General features: G+C 51.1%; 1 protein-coding gene across 2 annotated transcripts in view; it reads left to right on the forward strand.

Moving 5' to 3' along the window:
* The window catches only part of Itga3 (integrin subunit alpha 3), a 30,418-nt gene that overhangs the window by 8,043 nt on the left and 1,719 nt on the right, over nt 1-20,656 (forward strand). The window contains exons 2-25 of one of the 2 annotated variants that reach the window (XM_048446962.3): nt 10-137; nt 535-614; nt 2,538-2,787; nt 4,573-4,659; nt 5,044-5,251; nt 5,679-5,875; nt 7,310-7,398; nt 7,502-7,638; nt 7,803-7,889; nt 8,740-8,807; nt 8,898-9,034; nt 9,591-9,740; nt 9,829-9,926; nt 10,167-10,314; nt 10,526-10,594; nt 11,127-11,206; nt 11,286-11,363; nt 12,671-12,773; nt 12,935-13,117; nt 13,301-13,423; nt 14,102-14,215; nt 15,685-15,783; nt 19,791-19,916; nt 20,258-20,400. In XM_048446962.3, the coding sequence (XP_048302919.2) occupies nt 10-137; nt 535-614; nt 2,538-2,787; nt 4,573-4,659; nt 5,044-5,251; nt 5,679-5,875; nt 7,310-7,398; nt 7,502-7,638; nt 7,803-7,889; nt 8,740-8,807; nt 8,898-9,034; nt 9,591-9,740; nt 9,829-9,926; nt 10,167-10,314; nt 10,526-10,594; nt 11,127-11,206; nt 11,286-11,363; nt 12,671-12,773; nt 12,935-13,117; nt 13,301-13,423; nt 14,102-14,215; nt 15,685-15,783; nt 19,791-19,916; nt 20,258-20,368 (2,950 nt within the window). In that variant the 3' untranslated portion in view covers nt 20,369-20,400. The remainder of the gene's footprint in view (nt 1-9; nt 138-534; nt 615-2,537; nt 2,788-4,572; nt 4,660-5,043; nt 5,252-5,678; nt 5,876-7,309; nt 7,399-7,501; nt 7,639-7,802; nt 7,890-8,739; nt 8,808-8,897; nt 9,035-9,590; nt 9,741-9,828; nt 9,927-10,166; nt 10,315-10,525; nt 10,595-11,126; nt 11,207-11,285; nt 11,364-12,670; nt 12,774-12,934; nt 13,118-13,300; nt 13,424-14,101; nt 14,216-15,684; nt 15,784-19,790; nt 19,917-20,257; nt 20,401-20,656) is intronic. The other variant, XM_048446963.3, reaches the window with a different exon arrangement.

The raw sequence follows: 20,656 nt of genomic DNA on the forward strand, positions 1-20,656 counted from the left end.
CTTTCCCAGGCTTCTGGCTGGTGCTCCCCGGGACCTCGCCGTGGCTGATGGCTACACCAATCGGACTGGCGCTGTGTACCTGTGCCCCCTCACCGCCCTCAAGAACGACTGTGAACGGATGGACATCTCAGAGAAAAGTGAGAGGAGCTAAGTCAGGAGCCTGGCAAAGGGAGCCCAAAGAGGAGACAAGGCTAGCCTGTTAGCAAGGCAGGGTGGCTCATGCCTATTATTCTAACACTTGAGGCTGAGGCAGAAGGTCAGCAAGAACAAGGTCAGTCTGGGCTACATCAGTGAGTTTCAGACTAGCCTGAGATGTATATGGAGACCCTGACTCCAAAACAAACAAACAAAGCAAAGCTGGCATGCTTCTTGTTCATCTGGGATGAGGAGCAGAAGAAACAGGACGTCATATAGTGTGAGCTCAGAGCAATGACGGGCAGGACATAGGGAGGAGGGAGGGCTGCCCCTGGGAGGCTTTGGGCACTGGGTAATGGAATGAGGGACCCTAGCTCATGAGCCCTCCCATTCCTGCAGGTGACCCCGACCATCACATTATTGAGGACATGTGGCTTGGGGTGACTGTGGCCAGCCAGGGCCCTGCAGGTAGAGTCCTGGTAAGTGAACACTTAGGATCATCTTTCTAGAGCCAGGAGGACAGCAGAGGGTGGTAGGGGACCCTCTGTACAAGGCTGGGGTCTTTGCAAATGTCTGTTTCTGTAGCCTCATGTCGTCACGGGCCTGTGTGTTCCCCGATTCCTGCACTATGGGAAGAGGGTTGTTTGGTGCTCTCCCAAGGCTGGGCATGGGGTGGGTACTGGGTGACCTGCACGGATGCTCACCACTTGTGGGAAAGAGCAGAGAGAACTTGGAGAGAGAAAGGGCAGAGAGCGCCCCAGGCAACTGGGTGCTGGCAGGCACTCCTTCCTGGGAGGCTGGCTGCCGGAAGGAGCACAGCCCTGGTGACCCTGGCTCACCCTGGCACTGATTTGAGTGCCCCTCCCTCCTATCAACTGTCACCTTCTATTGGTGACAATCTTTCTGTGTCCCAGGCTGACATGATTTAGATTTATATAAACTTTACATATGGTGAAAAGGGCAGATGGTAACATTTTACGAGCTTTGACCACAGTAACACCCAGGAAACAGAACGTATTTACATCACTCCAGAAAGTTCTCTGAGCCACCTGTGGGCCGTCACCACTCCTATAGCTATCGCTGCTGGGATTTCTGCCCTTTGAACACCCTCGTAAGATCTAGGCTGGCAGTTCAGTTCCCCAGACCACCCCTCTGTACCCCCTGTTGTTTGTAGGGTGTGAGTCTAGAAGTTTGTTTAAGCGATTGTAGATTCTAGGATTAGCTCCTTACCCACCTTCACTCAGTCAGCAAATATTTAGTTAGCACCTACTGTGTTCCGAGCACCAGCAATTTAGCAGTGCCTAAGGATAAGTTCCTGTGACCTGCTAGCGGCTGTGACGGGACAGAAAAAGCAAATAAACAAGATGCCACCTCTTCCTAGATACTGTGTAGCCCAAAGGCTAATTCAGAACACTTTTTACTCCCTGGAAGCTGACTTTCACTATTAGCCCTGGCTGCCTGGAATTCACTCTGAGGACCAGGTTGGTTTCAAACTCAGAGATCACCTGCCTCTGTCTCTGTCTGTCTGGTGCTGGGATTCAAGATGGATGCCACCATGACTGGCTCAGAGCTCAGAGTCCTTTTTTAAGTTTGGATTTTTTTTTTTTGACCTTGTTAGGGATCAAACCCAGGACCTTGAAAACGCTAAGCTGTGATCAGCCCTAAAGTAACTGTACTGTTCCACTGATTTTCCCAGTAACTGTATATAATATAGAGCTGGAGAGATGGCTTGGCAGTTATGAGTGTTGGCTGCTCTTCCAGAGGAGTGGGGTTCAATTCCCAGCACCCACATGGCAGCTCACTACAGTGTTTAACTCCAGTTCCAGGAGAACTCTTCAGGCTTCTGCAGGCACCAAACGTGCACATGGTGCAGATATACATGCAGACAAAATACCTATACACAAAAAAATCAAATAAAAATAAATTTAAAAGTTACTATATGAGAAGGGCTTGCACTCGTGCTTGGCATATAGTAAGTACTCAATAACTGTTCACTGCTATTACTAATGCTATTATTATTATTTTAAATGATCCTCTCACTAAACCACAGGGTCATCTGGGGACAAGAGCAGCGACTCCCCTAATCTCTCTGGAAATAGCTCCTTTTAGACCCAGGAGCCTAAGCCCCACACTCTCTCACCCTTCTCCAATTCCTTTCACTAAGATCTCTAAGCTACTCCCATATTTGTGGCTCCTAGCTTCTCCAGATCTGCTCCTGACCCTTGATTTCTCAATAATGGAAAGGGGGTACAAGTTTTGGTAGCCCCACAGGAAGAAAAAGAAGCCAGAGTTCCTGTTCGGCCCTCGACTCACCAAGCCAGCAGTGCCCCGGGTGAGAGACGTAGCTTGCCATGGGTTCCCTGATCCTGGCTAAAGCTGTGTGTGTGTTTGTGGGTCCCTAGGTCTGTGCCCATCGCTACACCCAGGTGCTATGGTCTGGCATAGAAGACCAGCGGCGTATGGTGGGCAAGTGCTATGTGCGTGGCAATGACTTACAGCTGGACCCCGGTGATGACTGGCAGACCTACCACAATGAGATGTGTAACAGCAACACCGACTACTTGCAGACTGGCATGTGCCAGCTGGGCACCAGCGGTGGCTTCACCCAGAACACCGTGTATTTCGGTGCCCCTGGTGCCTACAACTGGAAAGGTGGGAGCTTGGAGAAGGAGGGGCAACAGAAAACACCTAGCCCCACTGAGCCACTGGGACAAGTCTTTAATCTCGGGAGGCGGAGGTTACACTTCCAGGGTGAAAACCCTGAGTTTGAGACTGGCCTGGTCTACAGAGAGTTCCAAGACAGCCAGAGCTACATAGTGAGACCCTGTCTTAGAAACAAACAAATAAAAACAAAGTATAAAGAGAGAGAGAGAGAGAGAGAGAGAGAGAGACAGAGACAGAGACAGAGACAGAGACAGAGACAGAGACAGAAAGAAAGAAAGAAAGAAAGAAAGAAAGAAAGAAAGAAAGAAAGAAAGAAAGAAACCTAGATTGGATTGCGGCCTGTCTAACATCAGCTTGAACTCTGGGAAACTTCTACAAACACGCTTCTGGTGCAAACTCTAAAATCTCAGCTTAGGACTTGTTAGAATTAAAAGCAAAAATGGCCAGCAAAAAAGTAAAACTACCCCGTGATCCCGGCTACTGGAGACTGAGACAGGAGGATGCCATAATCCTGCCTGGGATGTAGAATGAGTTCAGACCCAGCATGGGTAGCTTAGCAAGACCCTGTTTCAATACAAAAAGGGAGTTCAGTGGCAGAGCACTTATCTTGACTTGTGTGAGGGCCTAAGTTCAGTCTTCAGTACCACAAACTGAGAAGGGAAAAAGTTAAAAAATGCCCCTCCTCTCCCCCACCCTCCTCACCCCATTTCCCAACGTCCACAGTGTCTTAGGACTCCTTCACACTTACTTTAGTATTTTTAATGATTTTTAAAGAGATTTATTTATTCACGTATTTTATGTAATGAGTGCTCAATCTTCATGAGCAGCAGAAGCAGGAATCTGATCTCATTACAAACAGTTGTGAGTCACCATGTGGGTGCTGGGAATTGAACCCAGGCCCTCCAGAAGAGCAGCCAGGGCTCTTAACCTCTGAGCCGTCTCTCCGGCCCCTTATTTGACTATTTATAGGTATCAAACAGGGTGGAATGAAAGGTTCTGCTCTTCCACTTTTCATTCACCATAAGCGAAAAGCCGAGCTTCAGGTCAATACACACAGGACTGCCCTTCTGAGGTCATAGAAGCTTTCACTGTCCCAAGATTCTTGCTTAAAAGGCTGGAGAGACGGCTCAGCACCCACTGGGTGGCTAAAAACTGTCTGTGATTCTAGTTCCAGGAGACCCGATGCCCCCTTCTGGCCTCTGCAGTCATTACATGCAGATGGTGTACAGACATACATACGTGCAGGCAAAACACCCATATCTACGATCTCGTAAGGTGTAACGTACATACATGCCCACACTTGGGAGGCTGAGGCCTGAGGATCATGAGCTCAAGACTTGTCTGATCCCCTGGAACTGGAGTTCCAGGCCATTGTGTGCCACCACGTGGGTCCTGGGAATCGAACCTGGGTCTCCTAGAAGAGCAAGAGCTAGTGTTCTCGTCCACTGTGCCATCTTTCCAACCATGCCCTCTCCCTCATCACAAAATTCTTAAAGAGGAAGTGATCTGTTGGCCAGGTGGTGGTGGTGCATAATTTAATCCCAGCACTCGGAATTTGAGGTCAGCCTGGTCTACAGAGTGAATTCCAGGACAGCCAGGGCTACACAGAAGAACCTTGTCTCAAGAAACAAACAAGCAAACAAAAGGCAGTGACTTAGAGGTGGTGGCGTTCACTCGTGAAAGGGATCATTGTGTTGTTCATGGAGGTGGGCACGGTAGAGGGGAAAGGTAGTGACCCATACTGTTTGCTCCTCTTCCCCGATCTTTCCGCAGGAAATAGCTACATGATTCAGCGGAAGGACTGGGATTTATCTGAATACAGCTACAAGGGCTTAGAGGACCAAGGAAACCTCTACATTGGTAAGCCCAGTGCTGGTGGCCCACTGGGAGGGTGGGAGAAGCCAACTTGATCCCTAACATACTAGCCCTTTTACTTCTGGTGTGCTGTGGGGTGAGACTGCAGTGCAGATGTGGCATTTAGCTCAATTAGCACACACTTACCGAGCACCACCTGCATGGGAGGCTCTGGTCCAAGGCTTCCAGGTGCAAAGTTGGTTCTGTCGTGAAGCTCAAAGTCCAGTATGCAAGGGAGGCCACCCCTGCCCCCGTGACTCACTTTTTTGCTCACCTGGCACAGAGGAATAGGAGCTAATAGAGGGTGGGCAACTATGGGGGGGAATAGGTCCAGCATAGAAGGGGACACATTTGCTGGGTCCTTGATTGAACACCTCCTCCTCATCTCAGGGTACACGGTGCAGGTAGGCAGCGCCATCCTCCACCCCACGGACATCACTGTTGTGACAGGTGCCCCACGGCACCAACATATGGGCGCTGTCTTCTTGCTGAGCCAAGAGTCAGGTGGAGACCTGCGGAGGAGGCAGGTGCTGGAGGGCACGCAGGTGGGCGCTTATTTTGGCAGCGCCATTGCTCTGGCAGACCTGAACAATGATGGGTGAGAATCTAGGGACGTGGGACATCCTCTGGGACCAGGGAGAAAGGTGGGGGTTGGCAGGCTAGGTCCCAGAAGTAGAAGCTTTGCCTCACACATTCCCTATGTGCAGGGTCTTGCAATCACACTTTGTGGGAGTCTGGACATTTGCATGTCATTTGCATGACACCCATGCTTGCTTGTCTGTGCCTGTCATCCATGTCTGTCATCCGAAAGGTGCCAATGGGGTAGCAGCTTCTTCGGCTGCGCTCTCTGCCTGCATGATTTCTCCATAACATGAGTTTTCTCTTTGATGGGTCTTGTTGGCTTCCTTCGTGGCCTGTAGTCAAGTGTGTCATTGGCTCAGCTGCATGGCCCCAGCAAAATCATGCTCATTAAATGGCAGCAGGGGCCAACCTCACGCTCCCATTCCCACTCTTCTCCTGCACAGGTGGCAGGACCTCCTGGTGGGTGCTCCCTACTACTTCGAACGGAAAGAGGAGGTAGGGGGTGCTGTCTATGTCTTCATGAACCAGGCGGGCACGTCCTTCCCGGATCAACCTTCCCTCCTGCTCCACGGTCCCAGTCGCTCTGGCTTTGGCATCTCGATAGCCAGCATTGGTGATATCAACCAGGATGGATTCCAGGGTATGAGCCTGTGCCCCTCCTTCAGCACCCCCACTGACTGAGCACCAATTGCATCCCAGTCTTGACAGGACTCACAGCTCAAAGGGGAGAGGATGTGCAGATGATGCTGCCGAGGCTCGCCTGGAGCGGGCCATAAGTGGTTGGGCTGAGAGTGCACAGAAGAGAGGAACAAATAGCATCAGCCTGAGCATAGGAACTTGCGATGTAATATACACTACTGAAGTGTACACTGGGGACAGGCCGGCGGGTGCTCTGAAAGCCAGGCAGAGTAAATGGGGCTTTTCTATCTGGGTCATAGCAAGAGGAGGGTGGGGAGGTATCCGGAGAAATGGTTGGAACAAGGATACTATATGAAGGCTTGGTACTTTGGAGGGTGATTCTGGAGGGAGGGGTGTGGATGGAAGCAGATAGGAAACCTGGCTGCGGAGGTCGGATCCGAGAAGTGCCATATCAAGTGATGAGAAAGGGCTGGGACAAGGAGGGCACCTTAGTGGCACTGCCTTGCAGGCGCTCTGTGGGACCCGGAGAACAATACAATCAGACCCGGGGAGAAGGGAGGAAGGACACTTTAGTGAGCCGGTTTACTGAGGGAGCACTTAGCTTGCCAAACATCAGTTTTCTGACAACTTCAGTTTCCCAGAACACAGCTGAGAACTAAAGGGAAGGCAAGGCTTCTTAAGAGGCAGAAACGGATGCCAGAAAGGTCAGCCAACAGGCCCAAGCACTTCCCACCGAAGGATCTGTGTTTTCAGCTTAGGGTCCACTTATGCTCCCTGACTTCCTTTACAGTTACCTAGGCCTTCTCAGATCAAATGTAGCAGATAAGTCCGGCAAAGATTAGGATCATAAAACGTGTTGAGTTTGAGGAAACACTGCTTAACTTTTTAACAGTCTTGACACTGGAAGGTCGCTGTACTGGGCAAAGCGCATTGTAGTATTGTAGTCATAATCCAGGTTCCTGACGGTGTGGCCTCGGGATTTCAGTCTGCTCATCTATAAAGGGATAAATAATAGTAGATGCTCCCTCAGCATTCTTGTAAGGCTCAAGTGGAATGGTTGCTGTGAGCGTTGGCAGTTATCAGTGAGGAGTGGCTTCTTTTCTGGTCTTGAGAGTAAATGTCATTAGAGAACCAGGGTGTCTGGAGAAGTGGTTGGTGGGGGATAGGGGAAGTGGGAAACTGGATTATACTGGGGAACGTGGGGCACAGCTCTGTCTGAAGCACTGATCTGTTGTCTGACTTTGAGGAAGATTTTTTCCCCTTTTCCGAACCTCCATTCCCACCAGAGCTCTGAAGCTATGAAGTTCCCTGTTGCTCTGAATACTTTTGCCAGGGTGAGGTCACTGCCACGCTGGGCTCAGTGGTCTACAGCAGAGAGTGAAGGGGCTATGGAGCCTGGAATGCCCGGTGACTCTGCCCTGTCTTTCCTCCCCAGACATTGCTGTGGGAGCCCCATTTGAGGGCTTGGGCAAGGTGTACATCTACCACAGCAGCTCCGGGGGACTCCTCAGACAGCCCCAGCAGGTAGGAAGGCACAGTGCCAAGTCAGATACCCCTATCGCCCAGGGCCTCCTCCTTCTCCAAGCATGGCTCAGAGCCTGTCCCTTCCACTTCTTCCTGGCTTCAGATAATCCACGGAGAGAAACTCGGACTGCCTGGCTTGTCCACCTTCGGCTACTCTCTGAGTGGAAAGATGGATGTGGATGAGAACTTCTATCCAGACCTGCTAGTGGGGAGCCTGTCAGACCACATTGTGCTGCTGCGGTGAGCTAGGAGTCTGTGGGTAGGGCATGTCCCTCCTCCATCCTCATTTGTATGGCGCCTCAGCCCTGCCCAGTTTCTGCAGTGATCCACAGAAAACTGAACCCCTGCCCTGGCCTGGGGTAGGCAGGAAATACTAATATCGACCCGCTTTCTTGTTACTATAGGGCCCGACCTGTCATCAATATTCTCCAAAGGACCTTGGTGGCCAGGCCAGCTATATTGGACCCCTCGCTTTGTACACCGACCTCCTGGTGAGACTGTCACCCCAGTTCTTCCTCCCCACTTCTATGTCTAGGCAGGCCATCAGGGACTCAGGCCTTCCCCCTGGACACTCCTGACACCCCAGCATCAGCAGCTGGAGTCTAGGGCCAGCAATACCTTCCCTCTCCGATGTCATTTCAAGTCAGAGTTCCTTGCAGGGGCTAATGTGTGAGCACAGGGTTAGGAACAGGAGCTCCAGACCATCTGGCTTAAAGCCCAGCCACTCATTGCTGGGGGAGGGCTGGGAGGAAGGAGAAAGGAATGCTCTTAGGTGCATGGGTGTGGGGAATGAGACTCACCCTGGGCAAATAATTAGTCTGAGTCTCAGATAACGTATAAATGGTAATAACCAATTCACAGAGTTCTTGAGATAATTAAATGAAATAATATACAAAAAAAAAAAAAGCTCTAAGCACAGGACGCTGTACCTCAAGTGTAAAAAAAAAAAAACAATAAAACAAAACAAAACAGTTGCGAAAATAGTGGTAAAGACTGTAGTGACCTGAGAGCTTTCTGTAGCTATCAGCCTGATAGCAAAGGGGGATAGCGAGCTGAACAGCAGGGGGTGGGGGACAAAAGTAAGATCCGGAGGTCCCGAGACCTGGGCTGGGCCACCAGTTGCCTAATAACATCAGACAAATCCTGTTCCCTGGGCCTCAGTTTCCCCACTGGTGACCTCTAGAAACAGTGAAGTCACCACAGCTTTATAGACTCCCCAGTTTTGCTCCTGACTTTCCCCCCAAAGGGTCCTGAGTTCCCTTTGCCTAGCACGAGAGTGAGAAATAGGACATGGCTGTCCCTCCCACTGTGACCAGGCCCTGCTCTGCGTCCTCCCAACAGTGTTCAGGTGGAGCTGTGCTTTGCCTACAACCAGAGTGCTGGGAACCCCAACTACAGGCGGAACATTAGTGAGTTCTGGGCACAGGGTGCTCAGCTGGGAGGGATGGGGGTGTGGGATGCTCACCTGGCCACCTGCTGACTGCCGGGTCTGTCTGCAGCCCTGGCGTACACACTGGAGGCTGACCGGGACCGCAGGCCCCCCAGGCTCCGATTTGCCAGCAGTCAGTCGGCTGTCTTTCATGGTTTCTTCTCCATGCCAGAGATGCATTGCCAGACACTGGAATTACTGCTGATGGTGAGGAACTGTAGGCAGGATGGGGCCTCTGAGATCTCTGGAAGAGGTGGCCCGTGTCCCAATAAGTTCAAAGCTAAGGGACAGGGGTATCCCCAAAGACAGAGGCTGGGAAAGTCTTGGGGATGGGGATTGGTGGGATGGTGGCTGCACACATGTAGGAGAGGGATCAGCCCCAGGGGGAGATGGAGTCAGGGCTTATTACCTTAGAAAAGAGGTCTTGGCTCTGGTCCAGTCTTGAAGAATGTGTCCCTGACTCAGAACAAGCTCAGTTCCTCTCTGAGACATCATGGTGCCAGGGGAAGTGAACCTGGAGATGCGTGAAGTAAAGGGGAGCACCCAACTCATCTATGTGAAGAAAAAGTGCTATTTTGGGGGAGTTGGGACAGTACAAGATCGTAGGACTCAATTTGGTGATTGGATTAGTGCGGATTCAGCTTAACTTGGGGGTTCAGGGCAGAGAGAACCCTAGCTTTCCCCTGGGGCTTAGACTGGCTAAGGTTTAGCAAGCTAAAAGGATCCAACTTGGGGGCTGGGTTCACCTCACCCTCTTTCCCAGGACAATGTCCGTGATAAACTCCGTCCCATCGTTATTGCCATGAACTACTCCTTACCTTTGCGCATGCCCGATCGCCTGAAGCTGGGAATGCGGTCTCTGGATGCCTACCCAGTTCTTAACCAGGCACAGGCTCTGGAGAACCACACTGAGGTGAGCAGAGCCTACCCCGGGCCAGGAGGGCTGTGAGGTCAGAGGATAATAGGGGGTGCAGTCCCCTCAAAGCTGCCACTGTCCCCAGGTCCACTTCCAGAAGGAGTGCGGGCCAGACAACAAGTGTGACAGCAACCTGCAGATGCGAGCGGCCTTTGTGTCTGAGCAGCTGCAGCCTCTAAGCAGGTGGTATCTGGGGGGTGCTGATTGACCAAAGGCTAGGCGGGGCCTCACTGGCTGGCAGAATTAGGGCGAGGCCTCACTGGCCAGAGATAGGGTGGATGTGGGGAGAGGGGCTTTAATATGCCCTGCTAAGACTGAATGATAAGACCTGGTTGGCCCTGCAGTGGCTTTCCCAGCCCCGGACGAGGGGCGGAGCCTAATGGAGGTGGGGCTTTTGGCTTAGCTCTGGTCTACTCTCTTCAGGCTCCAGTACAGCAGAGACACTAAGAAACTGTTTTTGAGTATCAATGTGACCAATATGCCGAGCCACGAGCGCGCTGGGGAAGATGCCCATGAGGCACTGCTCACCTTGGAGGTGCCACCCGCCCTGCTACTGTCCTCAGTGCGCCCAGTGAGTACCCGCCTCCCAGGCTCAGCCCAAACCTGGCTTCCTATTTGCACCCCCAATGCGTGTGGCATACGGTATAATATGAATTATCCTTTGTTGTGGTGACCTCCTCTGGCACTGGACTACTTCTACACAACCTCTAGGAGTTCAAACCGTACTCCGTAGTAGACGGTAGACTAGCAAAATCCTGACTTTATTTACTTTCTTTCCTCAGTCCGGGACCTGCCAAGCTAACGAGACCATCCTGTGTGAGCTAGGAAACCCCTTCAAACGGAACCAGAGGGTGAGACCCGACCACATCCTCCGCTCCTGGAGGGTCCTCGGGCGAGCTCCTAGCCGTCTTACCTGCCCGATTCATGGGATTTCTTGAAGCAAAGAACCAAAGTGGAGGAGGGGAAGGCCCAGAAGGGGGTGAGAAGAGGCCAAGGGACTAAGAAATGGAGCCACTAGGGAACTATGCATGATTCTAGGGTAGGTGCAAGCGAGGAGACCTCTTTGGCTGAGCCCTGATGCTGTGCTCGCTGCTACACCTAATGCCGCCTCTTATCTGATGCCACATCTCATATTTCCCTGATATAAAAGCTATTTTACAGAGTGGGAAGCACAGGCTTAGAAAGTTTCAGTAACCCGCTTAAGGTTATACAAAAGTAGCCGAGAGCCCCACCCCCACCCAGTAGCAATGATGTCACCCAAAGAGACATGGAACCAGGGATGGATAAGGAGGAGGGATGGAGGTCCCTTGTCTAGATCTCCGCCATGCCATAGCCCCTGCTGCGTTTCAATGCTCCTTTCTGTTACCCTGACCCTTGTGCTAGATGGAGCTGCTCATTGCCTTTGAGGTCATTGGGGTGACGCTGCACACAAGGGATCTTCAGGCGCAGCTGCAGCTTTCCACGTGAGTGACCCTGCAGAGCTAGTCTGGTCAGGGCTGAGCTCATGTCCGGGTCTCCTTACCGCCTGCATTCTCTCCTCAGGTCAAGTCACCAGGACAACTTGAAGCCCATGACCCTGACTTTGCAGGTGGACTACACGCTCCAGGCCTCACTCAACTTGTGAGTACCGCGCTGTCCCCTAGTCATCTGTGACTGAGCCAGGGCCTCCCTACCCTCAAGGTGTCTCCTAAGCTCCTCTGACATTTCTCTTGGTCTGGTGTCCTCCTGGGTCATCTTTTCCTAATAACCATGGCCACTCTGAGAGTTGTATTATTTTTTTTTCCTGCAAGGCAGGTAGGAGGAGCAGAACTAACACCTGGGGCTAAGGTGGTGGGTCTTTACCCTTCATTTGAATGTTTCTGCTTTATTTTCTGGATATTTATCTGTGTGTATGTGCATATATGTATGATGAGTGTTTGCATGTACACGTGTGAGAATGCAGATATATGCATGCTGTGGAACACATGTAGAAGTCAGAGGACCCTATGAGACATGGGGTCTCCCCTATGCCTTCTTTGACACAGGGGGTCTCTTTGCTGTTGACCATTGCATACACTGGAAATCATGTGCCAGGCTAGCAGACCTGTGCGTTTCCTCAGGGACCCTCTGGCCTCCATTACCCACCACACGTTAAGAGCACTTGAACTACAGATGTCTGCAACCAGCTTTTAAGTGGGCTCTAGGGGGATTTGAACTCAGGACCTCACACTAACATAGCAAGTGCTTTACCCACTGTGCCACCCCCTCAGCCAGCTCTTTTTTTGTCTTCGATTCTTATGTATATGAGTGTTTTGTCTGCATGTCTGTGTGCATCATGTGTGTGTCTGGTGCCCTTGAAGGGCAGGAAAGGGTGTCAGAGCTCCTAACACTGGATGGCTTTACAGATGGTTGCTAGCCATCCTGTGGGTGCTGAGAACTGAACCCCAGTTCTTTGGAAGAGCAATAAGTGCTCATAACCCCTGAGCCATCTCTTCAACCCTTCCCCCACCTTTCTGAGAGCATTGACTGCATCTTTGCCTTGCCTTGTGCCAGCTATTGCTAGCTCTGCACAGGCGAGGAAACTGAGGCTCAGAGAGGATCAGCAGTTTGTGTAAGGCCACACAACTGATGGGTGGTAGAACTGGGGCTTATACCTAAGGGGACCTGTAGTCAACCAGCCTCGGCACTGCAGTCCCCTCTGGCAGGGCTGTGACCTCCTGTATGCTTTGATGCAGGTGTCTTTCTTCCTTTCTTCCTTTCTTCTTTTCTTCCTTTCTTGTACAGCATTCCTTCCATGCCAGAAGGGGGCACCAGGTCTCATTACAGATGGATGTGAGCCACCATGTGGTTGCTGAGAATTGAACTCAGGACCTCTGGAAGAGCAGTCAGTGCTTTTAACCACTGAGCCATCTCTCCAGCCCCTGACGCAGGTGTTTTTCTTACTCTAGGATGACACATCGGCTACAGAGCTTTTTCGGTGGCACAGTGATGGGTGAGGCTGGCATGAAAACTGTGGAGGATGTGGGCAGTCCCCTGAAATATGAATTCCAGGTAAGGGCACCTCTGGGGTCCTGACTGGAGATGCTTGTGAAAGGCGATGGGAAGGTAGTTCTGGGTCCAGGGTTCAAAACTGGGAGGGTTGAGGGCTGTTGGGTCGTAGAGAGTTTTCCAAAAGTTGGTAACCATGACACACAGGTCATGTGTGCCCACAGGTGAGCCCAGTGGGAGATGGGCTGGCAGCTTTGGGCACACTGGTCCTAGGTCTGGAATGGCCCTATGAAGTCGCCAACGGCAAGTGGCTGCTGTATCCCACGGAGATCACCATCCATAGCAATGGGTCCTGGCCCTGCCAGCCACCTGGAAGCCTCGTCAACCCTCTCAACCTTACTCTCTCCGTGAGTTCATCGGTGGGGATGTTCCATGTACACCTTATCTGCATACCAGAGGGCAGTAAAGCCAGTGTCTTTCCCGGCCTCCTCAGTCCTCTTTGGGAGCCTGAGTCCCCTCTGTCCCTTCCCTGTCTCCCATCAGCTGTTCTCTCTCTCTCTGCCTCCCCAACAAATCTCTGCCCTCTTCAGGACCCGGGAGACAAGCCACATTCTCCACAGCGCAGGCGGAGACAGCTGGATCCTGGGGGAGACCAGGACTCCCCACCTGTCACACTGGCTGCTGCCAAAAAAGCCAAATCTGAGACTCTGTTGGTGAGTGACCAGGGCAGAGGTGGGCAGGACGGCACAGCCTGTCACAAGGCACATGGGCATCAGGGGCCCATGAAGCAAGGCAGCCAGAGACCACTCACACAGAGACACTGGTCTGAAGGGGTGCTGTGGACCTGGGCCTCAGGAGTCTCCTGACAGGAAAACAGATTTACCTCCTGCCCTCAGGGAGGATCCGTCACAGTGGACTCAAAGAGGAGCTGTGGCCTGGAGTCCAAGGCCTCACACCCTGTTGGGGGCTGTTCTGCTTGGGCATTTGGGGCAGGAAGACGTATAGAGCAGACTGTCCTATACAGGAAGAGGTTGAGAAGCCAACATGGGACCCACGGGAGGCATAACTGGCTAGAGAAGTTGAAGGAGTATCCCAAACCAATAGACAACACCCTAAGTACCTGGCTTGGGAGAGATTTCTGAGGCTGGGCCTTGGCAGCCTGAACAGGGACTAGGCTTCCTGTTCGCGTTCCCTCAACCAGATGAGTTTAGCCCAAGGATGCACCTTGAACATATGTTTGAGAAATAGAGGAATGCGCATGAGCAAAACAATGTACAAAGCCCTTTGTCACTCGGGGTGGGATGAAGTCTAGAAGGGTAGAGGTTAGAGAGGCAGCATCAAGTCTGGAGAGGCAGGCAGTCTTACGTCTGTCTATCTCCTGTCTACGTCAGACCTGTGCCAATGGCCGTGCCCACTGTGTGTGGCTGGAGTGCCCCCTTCCTGATGCCTCCAACATCACCAATGTGACTGTGAAGGCACGGGTGTGGAACAGCACCTTCATTGAGGTTAGTGTTCCACTGTCATCCTCCTGGGTGACGAGAGTGACAGGGAGGGTTGGTGACAGCAAGTGTGTGGTGTGATGTGTGTGCGTGGTATGTGTGGTGTGTGTATGTGTGTGTGTGTGTACTGTGTGTGTGGTGTGTGTGCTGTGTGGTGTGTGTGTGTGTGTGCTGTGTATGTGCTGTGTGTGTGGTGTGTGATGTGGTGTGTCTATGTGTGTGGTGTGTGTGTGTGTGCTGTGTGTGGTGTGTGCGTGGTATGTGTGGTGTGTGTGCGTGGTATGTGTGGTATGAGTATGTGTGTGTGTGTGTACTGTGTGTGTGGTGTGTGTGCTGTGTGGTGTGTGTGTGTGTGCTGTGTATGTGCTGTGTGTGTGGTGTGTGATGTGGTGTGTCTATGTGTGTGGTATGTGTGTGGTGTGTGTGATGTGTGTGGTGTGTGTGTGTGTGTGGTGTGTGTATGCTGTGTGTGTGGTGTGTGTATGTGTGTGGTGTGTGTGTGGTGTATGTGCTATGTGTGTGCTGTGTGGTGTGTGTGTGTGCTGTGTGATGCTGTGTGTGTGGTGTGTCTATGTGTGTGTGTTGTGTGTATGTGTGTTGTATGGTGTGTGTATGTGTGTTGTGTGGTGTGTGTGTGTGGTGTGTGTGGTGTGTGTGTGTGTGTGGTGTACATGTGTGTGGTGTAAAACTTTATCTTATGTGTATGAGTGTTTTGTCTGCATGTGTCTGTGCATCATATGTCATGATGTATCATGTGTATCATGTTCTGGACAGTTCTGTGTCTATCAGTGTAGGCCACATCCATGTGATGGTTGCGTGTCTGTATGTGCGTGTACAATGCTTCCAAAATGATCTCTCATGTGTCTATTACATTCTACCCCAGTGCCTTTGCCTCTGGGCCCCCCTGCTGGAATGCTGGCTTTTTTTCTGTCTCTGTGTGTGAATTCCCTGTTCAGCCTTCACTTCTCATCCTGAGGTCCTGTGTAGCTTCAGCAGCTGGAGTCCACTCTCCTTCCAAACTGCACAGAACTTCCTCAGAAGTCGCAAGGGTCATCTGTCCTGCTTGGATAGGTTATGGTGACTCTCATGTTGGCCTTCTCTTGCTACCTAGTGTCACCTTTTTTTAGGACTAGACTCAATTGTTCTGGTCTGTGTGATTGGTTTCTGTGATAACTACTCAGTTTCCAACATGGGATCACAAAGTTACCTAGGCAAATGACAGGGTGTGGCTATGTGCCAGAAACAGGTGCTGGGGCAGATTTAGTCCCTGAGCCTGACCTAGACTGTGACCTTCCCCTGTCTCTGCTGTCCCAGCATCAGGATCCAGTGCACAGAGGAGTGAATGGCATGCATGTGTGTGTGTGGAGCGGCTGGATGACAGGGCCTTGCAGGGTATTGAAGCAGGTGGTGTATAGCGTCAGGAGGGAGGCTGAGAGGCTTCAGCTGCTAGCTCTGACCCCTCTATTTTCCTTTAGGACTACAGAGACTTTGACAGAGTCAGGGTAGATGGCTGGGCCACTTTGTTCCTGCGAACCAGCATCCCTACCATCAACATGGAAAACAAGACCACATGGGTGAGTGGGTGTGTTAACAGGGGCAGCAGTCTCAGGCAAGGCCACACAGCACAGGGTATCTCTAAGAGGATGCTGATGCTGGGACTGATGGTATGAGCCTGCCATCCTGGTTTCTGGGAGACAAAACAGAAGGGTCATGAAGTCCCAGGTCTGCCCAGGCTATAGAGCGATTTCAGCTTACTATTATTCTGTCTCAAGACTAAAAGTGAGGGGCTGGGGAGGTGGCTCAGTGGGCTGAGGCCTTGCTCTATAAGTGTGAAAATCTGAATTTGGATCCTCAGCCCCCAAGCACCTAGTTAAAAGCTGGGAATGCTGACACATGCCTGAAACTTCAGGCTGTAGGCCAGGGAAGGCAGAGCAATGCTGGGGGCTTGGTGCCAGCCAGTGTAGACGGAACAGCCACTAGTTCAGGGAGAGACCCCGCCTCAAGGGAAAAAAGGTAGAGAATCGCAGAGGAAGACATCCAACGTTGATCTCTAGCCTCCAGAAGGGCACGCGTGTATGTGTACACACACACACAATTTTAAAAGAGAGAGGAGGCTGGGCATAGTGACGCACACCTATAATCCCAGCACTCAGGAGGTTGAGGCAGGCAGGTCTCTGTGAATTCAAGGCCAGTCTGGTCTACAGAATGAGTCCCAGGCCGGCCAGGACTACACAGAGAGACCCTGTCTCAACATCTCCCTCTTAAGAATAATAAAACAAGTTGGGTGGCAGTGGCACATGCTTTTAATCCCAGCGCTCGGGAGGCAGAGGCAGGAGAATCTCTGTGAGTTCAAGGCCAGCCTGGTCTACAGCGTAAATTCCAGGACAGGCTCCAAAGCTACACAGAGAAACCCTGTTTTGAAAAACAAACAAACAAATAAATAAAATAAATAGGTAAATAAATTTAAAAGGGCTGGTCATGGGGGAGTGATCTAGAGGCTGATGCGGAGGATTGACCCAAGTTTGAGGCTGGCCTGGGCAATTTCGGGAGTTCAAGAACAGCTTGGGCTACAAAGCAAGACTCTGTCTCACAAAAAACCAAACCAATCAAACAAATCCTGAACAAGAACAGCATTTATATGTATGACCAGAGAAGTGTAGAGCCCAGTAAATATACAACAACAACAAAAGTAAATTATGAACAGGAAGAAAAAGCCAATAGTCTCTCTTTGTCAGAGCTTTTCAAGTTATTCCAGTCCATGTCAGATTCAGGAAATTCCAAAGAGGGGAAATGTTCTAAGTGAGAGCTGGGAGAAGTATGACAGATTGCTAAGGATTTGTTGTGGAAAGGATGTTAGTGGAGACACACAGGAGATGCACAGCGCGGGGTGAGGGGGAGCTTGCTGAAACACTCTGACGCCAGGGAATGAAGAGGAGTGGAGAAAGGAACGACGGACGGAAACGCAGTCCGTGTTAAAGACTGCCTCCTCCTTCCTGAGACAGGGGCTCACCATGTAGCCCTGTTTGGCCTAGAACTCACTTTGTAGACCAGGCCAGCCTTGAACTCACAGAGATCCTCCTGCCCCTGCCTCTGCCTCATGAGTGCTAGGATTAAAGGCATGTGTCACCATTCCTGGCCTTTTTTAAAAAGGGAAATGATTTATTATGCCAGTGTGTGGGTGAGAGACGCAGGCATGCTATGGTGACCATGTGGAGGTCATCCGTCTGACCTGCAAGGAAAACACTTGGACCCTCTCGACAGCTCCGAGCTGCATTCTCAGTGAGTGCAGGAGAAAGGTCGTGGTGGCAGAGGTCTATAATCTCAGGACTCAGGATGATGCAGGAGGATCAAGAGTTCAAGATATTGGAAGAGTGGGGCTGGAGAGATGGCTCAGAGGTTAAGGGCACTGACTGCTCTTTCAGAGGTCCTGAGTTCAATCCCCAGCAACCACATGGTGGCTCACAACCATCTATGAGATCTGGTGCCCTCTTCTGGCAGGCAGGCATATACATAATATATAAATAAATAATAAATAAATAAATTTTTAAAAAGTTTGGAATTAAATGTGTTCCAGAAGAGAAGACAGAATAATTTAATAGTAACCCTTAATCATGGGGAAAGTGAGCTGTGTATTTGGTTTTTAATTAAAAATTTATTTTCTTGTGTATGAGTATTGTGCTCGTATGCACGTGTATCACAGGTGTGCGTTCGAAGACCGGAAGAGGGCATGATATCTGGGACAGGAGTTAGTGGACAGTTGTGGGTCACCCTGTGGGTGCTGAAATTCAAATCCAGGTCCCCTGTAAGAGCAGTAAGTGTTCTTAACTGCTGACCCACCTCTTCAGCCCCCATTTTTTTTCTGAGACAGGCAGGGTTTCTCTGTGTAGCCCTGACAGTCCTGAAACTCACTTTGTAGACCAGGCTGGCCTCATACTCAGAAATTCGCCTGCCTCTGCCTCTCAAGTGCTGGGGTTAAAGACGTATGCCACTGATCCCTGGTTCCAATTTTTTTTTATTTAAAATTTTTACTTTTTTTGAAGAGGGAGCATGTGTGCACGCAGAAACTAAAGGACTCTTGTAGGGGTCGATTCTCTTCTTCCATTTGTGTGGCTGAGTACTCAGACTCGGGTTTTCAGGGTTGGCAACAAGGGTCCTTACCTGCTGAGCCACCTCACTGGCACCATGATTTGTTTTGGGGACATAAAATGTCACAATGTAGCCCAGGTTAGTCATAAACTTTTGGAGCAGTCCTCCTGTCTCAGCCTTCCAAGTGACGGCACTAAAGATGTGAGCCACCAGCCGTGGTTTTTACTGTATTAAAGCCAAAAGTCACAAAGGATGAATCTGAAAAATTAGTCTCTATGAAATGGCAAATCTAGATACAATGAAAGACGAGCTGAAAGGACAGGTTCCAAAGGAACATGACAAAGTGTGGGCCTAGTTTAACACGGCAATACGAAAGTCTACGTGAGATGAAATACAAATACTTAACTTACACACAGAGAACTAAGAAGGAGCTGGAGAGATGGCTCTGCAGTTAAGAGTGCACACTGCTTGCAGGAAACCTGAGTTCAGTTCCCAGCACACACCAGCTTTAACTCTACTCCACTGAGCTCCATGGGAGCCTGCATTCACACGCCAGACCCACACACAATAATCCCAGCACTCTAGAGGCTGAGGCAGAAGGATGTCTGTGAGTTCAAGGCCAGGCTGGTCTGTGTGGCAAGTTCCAGGGCAGCCAAGGCTACAGAAGTGTCTCAGAAAACAAGCAAACAAGCCATCAAAAAACCCTTTTAAAGAAAAACAAAAATAGCAAACGAGTTGTTTGTCTATCTGATTGGAAAATACTGAAAAGAGAAATGTCGCCTGGCAATGGTTGGTGGTGGGAAACACTACTGACGCGAGTATAAATTGGCGGCTCCTTTGTGGAGATGCATTTGTCAATATTCATTAAAATTTAAAGCGCCCATTCCCTTGAATCTAACACATGCTCATATATTTCAAGGAGCTCACCGGACGAGCATACAAAGATGAATATATGGGGGTATTTTAGAGCATCGTTAATAGGAGCTGGGAGTTGGAAACGATCTAAATGTCTGTCAGTAGGAGATTGGCTTGATAAAATGTGGTCCATTTCTACAATGACTGTGCGGTCCTCAGAAGAGACCAAGTTGGCCTTTATCAATTGCGAGGGAGAGATAATGATTGTAATAAAAAAAAATGGGGAAGATGAAACTAGCAGAGATGTGCATATAGTGTGACCCCATCAAGGTGGGGCAAATGTATCAAGTATAAGGAGACAGCACTTGGGAGGTTGAGTCACACAGTTTACCAGGAACAGAGCTGATGTGAAAGTCCAGATGTATGGGTCACAAACTCAGATGCCAGGCTACCTACCAGATCTGAGGTAGTTTCCCTGACTAAATTTGTGCCTAAAAGAAACTGGACCCAAGGACCTGCCAGGGCCTTTTCTAGTCCTTGATCGCCCCCTACTGGCTGTAGACCAAATAACCGAGCCATGGGTCTTGAACCCGGGTCTCCGCAGGCTGGCCCCATTGAGTCTCATCTCTCTCCTCTGCAGTTCTCAGTGGACATTGACTCAGAGCTGGTGGAGGAGCTGCCTGCTGAGATTGAGCTGTGGTTGGTCCTTGTGGCTGTCGGTGCCGGGCTGCTGCTTCTAGGGCTCATCATCATCCTGCTGTGGAAGGTAGAGACTCCCAGCCTCCCGGAGCTTTGCACTTCAACCCCCCTGCCAGCCAGCGCCAGCACGGCTCACCCCCACTCCCTCCATCCCACGGCTCTGCATCCCATTCCTCACCTCCATTTCAGCTGCCCTTTCCCAGACCCTCCCCGCCCCTCCCCACAGCTCCCAGTGCCACCCACGCCTGCTCCGGAACTGCAGGCTGCTCTGGTGTCTGGCCACCCACCAGGCTGGGCCCAGGACTTAGCCTTCCAGGTTCTCCATCTCTAAGCCCCAGCTCCCCTTTTGAGTGCTGATGGCCAGGTCTGCCAGCACCCCTGATGGCCATCCCCACCTCCTCCCTCCAGTGCGGCTTCTTCAAGCGAGCCCGCACTCGTGCCCTGTATGAAGCTAAGAGGCAGAAGGCTGAGATGAAGAGCCAGCCGTCAGAGACAGAAAGGCTGACCGACGACTACTGAGGGGGGCGCCCCCCTTGCCCCAGCCCACCTGGGTAACATGGCCTATGGGCCTCCTCTCCACAACCCCAGCTGGCTGGGGCCTCTGATTCTGTCTTGTCTGCTCCTCTTGCCTTAGGGCCTGCTTGGATCTCACTTGTCTACACCTCAAAGCACAGGCCACCCTGATTACCCCCCTGGACCCCCACCTACCCCTGGCTCATAGGAGCTAAAAATCCCAAGAGCATGCTGGGAAATCCTTCCAGTGAGCATGCTGCTTTCTGAGGGACTGAAAAAGAGAAACAGTCAGGG

Source organism: Myodes glareolus, chromosome 9, assembly GCF_982192425.1.
Source record: "Myodes glareolus chromosome 9, mMyoGla1.1, whole genome shotgun sequence".
NCBI classification, from domain to species: Eukaryota; Metazoa; Chordata; class Mammalia; order Rodentia; family Cricetidae; genus Myodes; species Myodes glareolus.